The sequence below is a fragment of the Apaloderma vittatum genome, unplaced genomic scaffold, assembly GCF_000703405.1.
Source record: "Apaloderma vittatum isolate BGI_N311 unplaced genomic scaffold, ASM70340v1 scaffold14322, whole genome shotgun sequence".
In the NCBI taxonomy this organism is placed as follows: Eukaryota; Metazoa; Chordata; class Aves; order Trogoniformes; family Trogonidae; genus Apaloderma; species Apaloderma vittatum.
Genome location: NW_009705369.1, coordinates 11,686 through 18,611, shown reverse-complemented (window position 1 = coordinate 18,611; position 6,926 = coordinate 11,686). Strand labels below are relative to the sequence as shown.

The 6,926-nt window shown below is 38.1% G+C and overlaps 1 protein-coding gene across 1 annotated transcript; it reads left to right on the top strand.

Annotated features, from left to right (window-relative positions):
• The first annotated feature begins 986 nt into the window (after positions 1–986).
• LOC104269563 lies at positions 987–6,488 on the top strand. Its single transcript, XM_009865383.1, has 4 exons — positions 987–1,134; positions 1,808–3,736; positions 4,773–4,898; positions 6,298–6,488. Exons 1-4 carry the CDS (start codon positions 987–989, stop codon positions 6,486–6,488), a joined length of 2,394 nt encoding a protein of 797 aa, XP_009863685.1.
• Positions 6,489–6,926: the final 438 nt, after the last annotated feature.

The following is a 6,926-nucleotide window of genomic DNA, read 5'->3' as shown; positions in this document are numbered from 1 at the left end:
AGGCTTTCTGAAACTCCAGGCTGAACTGTGTGCTAGCTTGTGACAGGTCTTGTATTTATTTTTTTTTTATTGTTTAGTTTTACCCTGCTTAAGTTCTCTGAACAGCTGAGCTGCGGACTCTTTTCTGTTGTTGTTTTAGTTGGGGTTTTTTTCCTTCTCTTTTTTGTATAGTCGGTAGATCTTTCACGTTCTCAGCTTTCTTTTATTTTTAAGCTGTGTTTGATGGGGTTGTATCACTTGCATTGGGTTGGAATAGACTGAACTTAGTGTATAAGTTAACCGAGGAAGTATGTAAGCATGGGAAGAAGTTCTCTCTCGTGAATGTTGTGTGGATTTGAATGTGATGTTATGCATGTGGATTTTGCTTTTTGTTACCTATCACCTAGTTTAAGCATAGGAAGTATGATGTCACAAACATTTAGTTTGTTAGCTGTTATTCTCCTTAAGTATATTGTAAAGTGCTAATCATGAACTAATAGAGCTCACTGTGATCTCAGATACTATATCTGAATCTGTATTACAGAGTGTTTTCTTTACAAAGCACCAAATCTCTGACTGTGTGAAGCCTTCTATTTTTTGCAACTTTTTTGAGGCCATTTGCTGAAGGCTAATTGACTGAAGGCTAGTTTTTAATTGGCTGGAATACTATTTTTACATGGATATATGTATATAAGACTATATTAAAGTTACTGATTCTGTGATTGTTCTGTGGCATTATAGGATTGGTTTGAAGTACTACTACTGAGAACTGTGTATAAAAGCTTACTTAACAAAAGACAACTAAAATCTTTTGCCTTGATAGTAATATCTGTTTTCTACTTTCTGTTTGGAAGATAGTTTTCTTCTAGAAAGATCTAGTTTCATTTGGCTGGGAGAGGAATGTCTGCTGAATTCTGACAGAGTGTAAATATCATTAGGTCGCACAGGGGTTTTTTAAAGTGTTTAATCTTTATAACTTGTCTCTTTCAGTGTCTAAAAAAATTAAAATGAATACTGCCTCAGCTTCAGAAAGTGGATCATATTCCACGAACAACACAAGACCGTTTTTTTATGCACAGCCAACAGCACAACAGCATTTTCCAAATCCATGGTACCTTAGTCATGCATACAATCCATACTGGGTACCTGCTCAAGGTAAGGTAAATGAGAGCTCCCTGTGGTAGCTTTGCTTAGCAAATTATTGCTAGAGTGGAGGAAAGAAATGTTTATCTGTATTAACAAGCTTTTCAGGAGTTTAAGGTAAAATGAACGTAACGTTTTAGTTGTAAAAGATCTTATTTCTGGAGTGTTAGTTAAATGTGCAGCTTGTGTGCTGGAAAACATCTGTTTCTGGAGAATAGGAAGTAAGAAAAATACTAAGTAATGGCTATTCTACAGATACAGAACATTCCTAACAATTAATATGTGTGTGCTTATATGGGTTTCGTGCGTGCGCTACAGGTATGGATAAATATAAAGTTAAAAATCCACAGAGAAACAATGTTGTTAAATACATTTTGTAAACTATATTTCTATGTTGACTTCTATCTGGAGCTGTCTGTTTCAAAGACAATGCTATAGCATAGTCCATAAAATAGCAAAAAGTATGGTGTATGTTTCAAAGAATAAAATCCAGCTCTGATTAAAGTGTAGCTGTCCAGAAAAGCTATTCCCTAGCAAGATTTCTGTATAAGATTTGCTTCCAAGCATTGACAGGTAGAGTGTCTGATCTTGTAGCCATTCTTGTGTATGCAAGCAAATATTAATCAGATTTACTTATTTCAGAAAGAAGATATATTTGTCTTTTTTTTTTGTCCCCAATGTCTAGGCTTCCGAAATGGAAATCCTTGTTTTCCATTTTATTCTGTTGCGCTCCATGAGTACCCTGGATTTTTTGTTCCACAGCATCCAGTGCATGCAAGAATTAACAGAAGGCCTTATTTTAATGGTCCCCAACCTTCCCCTATGTTTTATCATGCAACAAGATTTAGACACTATAGTACCCCTGGGAAAAAAATGGAAACAAAAGAAACACAGACTGATCCTAGACAGCCTGAAAACAAGCAAAAAAAGCATCAAGATATCCATACAGAAACGAAAGGTTGTGATGCAGGAAATAAGGCCTGTGTTTCTTCTGGTATAGGTACAGAGACTGAAAGTACTTCGGAAAAACAAGATTCATCTGGATCTTCCATTGTGGTAGACAGAGAATTTCATAACAAGAGCCCTTCCAGCTCTACACAATATAGAAATCTTCCTAGTGGAAGCTATGCCTTTGAGAAGGAGGAAGTGAGGATAGAATATGGAAATGGCTCTCCAGCTATTCAATTGTGGAAGTCCTTTAAAGAAACGATCCCTTTATATGATGTGGCAAGTGGTAAACCAGTCCCAGAGAATATAGTGCAGCGTGACTTATTTTCTCTCAGCTCATGTGAAGGAGTGATATATAGCCCTCGTGAAGGGGAGAAAATGGTGCCAGGAGCTTCCTTAGATGAGAGAAGAGGTGTTTTCTCCTCAAAACAGAGTGTTGAAACTGTGCCAGAAAAAGAGGTCCAAAATAATGAAGTGAAGCTGGATGCAGAAAAGCAGGTGACTACAAGTCAACAGGCAAAATCCCCTCCAGGTGAAACCATGGCAGTGCAAATGGTGGAGTTGGCAAGATCTGTTGGCAAAGATCAACCAGTGGTAAGACAAGATGTGATAATGGCTAAGAAATCTAGCTCTAAAAAGTCTACAGCCTCAAAAACTTCTCAAGAAGAGCTCAGCTTTATTCAACAAGCAGGACTACTTCCATCTAGTATGGAGGCAATGAGTGACTTGAGTTTTCAGCAGAAAAAGCTAAATCTAAGCCACAGTGTAACCAATGAAAGTCAAACAGATAAAAGTATGTGGTGTGACGAATCAACTGAGAAGTATGTTCCCTCTAACAGTTGGCTGGCTTGCTTGGACAGTGTAGATGCAAACTACACCCATGACGTCTGTTTGCCACAAAAGAAACGTCAAAGTGTACTCAGTCTTTCGTCTGATGACATGTCCTCTAGAGAGGAAGGCTCGTCAATTGATGCCCCAGTGTCTTATATTGTCCCTGACTATGTGCTTCAGAAAAGCATGTATACGTTCCAGAAAAGTACAGAGGGCTTAGAGAAAATTAAAAGTGGTGGGTCCCTTAATGAAAATGAAGTGGTAGGAAGGGAGGAGATGAACAGCTTGAATGACCAAGATATGAGAAACTCTTCAACCATGAAGATTAAAGAGACTTACAGAAAGCTGGGAGCCCTTCCTAGATCTTCTAGTCAGAAAAAAATCAACTCTCTCAAGAAAAAAGCAGCTAGAAGCTTGTCAGAAATTGAGGACTCTGAAGAATACTCTGTGAGGGGAGAAGAGGAGAGGAGGGATGGAGAGGAGGAGGAGGAGGAGGAGGAGGATGATGACATGGAGCGGCCTCTTGAAAGAAATATTCAATTTCATCCATATGGATTCTTGACACCTAGTACAGGGAGGTTCTACCAGGTTGGCCAGAGGGTGCTTTGGAAACCACCTAAAAATGTTATACCAGCTCGCTTAATTAGTTGGCCTGCTCAAGAGAGGATAAAAGCTAGGAGCGGGTTTGGTGAAAACATTGGTATAGCTTACAAGCCAAAGGATAAAAAACAAGATGAAATTGTGTACAGCGACTATGAGTATTATGGGAGAAAGAGGCCTATGACAAGAAGAGAAGAACTTGAACGCCACCGAATGCTACGGAAGTTCTTGGGAGGTAAGCTAATTGCTGAGGACAAAGTGCTGCTTAACAGAACTTGCGAAGAATGCCTGACTGCAGTTATAATTTGTAGTTTGAACCAGTAGGGAAATCACAGAATGTTGTAGCTTTGATTTGGCTTAGAACCAGAAATACTACAGGTCAGGATTTTTTTGTTGTGAGTTGGTTTGGGGTTTGTTTTTTTGTGGTTTTTTTTGTCTTTCTTTTGAGGAAGAGTTTTACTGCATTTTTTACTTATTCCATGAAGTTTCTACATCTTCATGACTAGCAGGGCATTGTGCAGTTGGATTTTATGTACTTACCTTTCTGGCATGAGTGGTAACTTACTCATTTGAAAAACTTAAAGTAATTTGAACTACGTGTTTACCATTGTTTAACAATATATGGAAACTCAGATTTATATAAACATTCTGACTTTCTCATCACAGACCCACATTAGGTGGATTAAGCAGGATTAAGTTCATTGTAACCTGGTGGCCATACCCTGTGTAACTTCTCTGCGAAAGAGAAGTTAAACTATTTTTGCTTATTTTTTTTAATTGTAGCTGCTGCTTTATTACTGTTAGCCACTAAAGTTTTGCTGTATTTTAATAATATCAATGTGAAACTGTATTAAACTTGCTCTAGAGAAGAAAATTTTTATTTACTCAAATGTAGATACTGGTAGAAAGTGGATTTGTCTAAACTGGGGGTAAGCAGAGTTATCAGTCAGGCTTCATAACTGCTTATATGGGTACTTCAGTAAGTGGCTGCTGTTTAGTACAGCCTCATATTGAGAAAGACATCTAAAACAGGGTAATCTAATAAGAAGATTAGTGTTCTTCAACTTTATTTTTGTTGTATGAAACCAGTAGACTTAAAGCAGCTTGTAAATTTTGTCAAGTGTGGTCTATAGAAAACTGGTTTTGTTAATAGACTCTTACAGTGAGACTCCATAGCTAGCTTTGTGTTCTGACTTGTGGATCAAGCAGTATATTATCATGAGCAAAACTAAATGCTGACCTTAATTTTTTACTTTTTTTTTCTTTATTAGGAAGGCTGTTAAAGGAGAACATGGGGCTATCACCTGAAGAGTGTTGGATTAGGAGTGGTGCTAAACCCAAATTTACCAGCCAAATACATGGTAGTTTCTCACCCCCAGCCAAGAGCAAAGAACAAGGTACAACTTTGTCAGTGTGTTTCTGTTCCTAAGGAACATTTGGAAGGATCTGGTGCAAACCAGCAAGCTTGTATTTGGGTAGGGCTTGAAGATAATAAAACTAATTCTTATTGCTCTGTTATTGATGAAATCCTGAGATGTGCTGACTGGCAGGCATATGTTTATATCCTTCTCAAATATGTGCATAAGAATTCACTACAGCTTTTTAAAGATGCCATGGGAAATCAAAGCATTAAGTGCTTCAGTGTGGCCAAGCAAAGCCCTTATTTGTGCAAAGTTTCTGTTGCCATAAACTGTACTATTAATTCTTTATCCAGACAATGGTTCTCTTGAGTGCACATGCAGTTCCTAATCTTGATGAATAGAACATAGAGGAAGTCATGTGTGATAACTACATAGGCTATCATGTTTAGAGAAACTAGTGTGTACCAACAGTTGCTCCACTCTTGCTAAAGGATGTCTGAGGGCAAATCATCTTGAAGCGGTCAAGGAAAAGATGAACACAGCCAATTAATTCTAACAAACTAAAAGGTTAGATAGTTTCTGTATCTTTTTATCTCCTCCTGAAGCAGAATGTTTTTTTTTCTTTGCAACTGAGGTCTTACTAGAGTTCAGCTCTATTTCTAGGTGCTCTTCAAAGGTATTTCTGTAGCCTGAGTATTACTGCTCTCCTGGGTCACATGCCTTCATGTATCACAGGATCAGCCTATCCACTAATGCTGAAGTTATCTTCAGAACAGACTGATTACTTCAGTCCAGTGACAATATACATTGGGTTTCCTGTATCAACAGCACAGACTATTCTATAGAGTGTATTCCTGAAAATTCTCTCTCTCCATTGCTTTCCTGCTTGAATGTGTTAGGGTTTGGGATTTGCCTCCTGCATTGAAGGCTTTCTATCCAAAGACTGCTTCAAAATGTTGCTTATCTGCAAATTAATCTTAAGTGCCCTGCAGGTAAAGGGGTTTGGCTAAACAAGATATGTTGCTTTAGCAGTAATACAATATTCTAAATTTGAACTGTGTACCCGTGGTGTGTAATTTAACATGTCTGAAGGACTGATTTCTTTTGTTTCTAATGAAAATGGGTGAGCTGGGTCTCTTGGACAGCTCTCAGCTTGAAAAGTGGACTAAAGCAGAATTATCCAACTCTCACTGGGTTCTTTTTTGAAATGTTAACACCAATCCAAGTTATGACCCAAAATAGAATGAATTCAGAATTACGGTTAGACTGTTGCATGGACACAGATGGTGTCAGTTTTATCTGCGAAAATACAGGCATGTAGGGAGAAGGAGGAACTCTACAGACCAGTCAGGGAAAGTCATGCTTATATTTACTTTAAGAGTACTGGAGACTACTTGCTTTGGAGAAATAACACCAGTTGTATCTTGCTGTTTAGGGTGTTCACCTTCGGTTAAACCAAAGAAGAAAAGAATAAACAAGCCACCTTCAAAACGCAGAGACACAAGATGTGAGGTGGAAGAAGTGTGGGAAATGCCTAAAAGCAACATACGCAAAGGTTGGTGTACGCTGACAAGCTACAAAAATGACTGCTACAAGCATTTTCTTCACTACTGTCTCAGGGACTAATGGTTCTTGGTTTGAACTGCAAGGATACTGGATAGCTTGTGAAATAATAGCAAATCTTGTGTATGTAGACAAAATGAGGGGGGAAAAAAAAGGCAATCAAACTGAACAGTTAATCACGTTGCTATGAATAATGCTGTGGCTTTGACCAGGTTAGGTTCTTTCTCTCTATTTAAGAAATAGGGGAGGGGGGAGAAACGAGGGGGGCAAAAAACCCTAAATACACTATTTTAGTATAGTTGCTCTGCCAACTGTTCTTTTAACTTGTAAAAATGTTGGGCCCTGTGTCATTTTGCAGTATATCCTTTTCTTTAAGCTACAGGTCTGTCTTGGCCAAAATACTGTCAACACAAATGCATATAGATAATTCTTAAGAACTTCAACTTCATGGAGTAGGAACTTCTTGCTGCTTTAGAACAAAATGGAAGAAAACAATGGAGA

Bases quoted from the DNA above. Each gene is read 5' to 3' on its own strand.
- LOC104269563 (XM_009865383.1), top strand. From the start codon at position 987: ATGAATACTGCCTCAGCTTCAGAAAGTGGATCATATTCCACGAACAAC. The intron at 1,135-1,807 runs GTAAGGTAAATG...CCCAATGTCTAG, and splicing joins ATACTGGGTACCTGCTCAAG to GCTTCCGAAATGGAAATCCT. The intron at 4,899-6,297 runs GTACAACTTTGT...CTTGCTGTTTAG, and splicing joins AGCCAAGAGCAAAGAACAAG to GGTGTTCACCTTCGGTTAAA.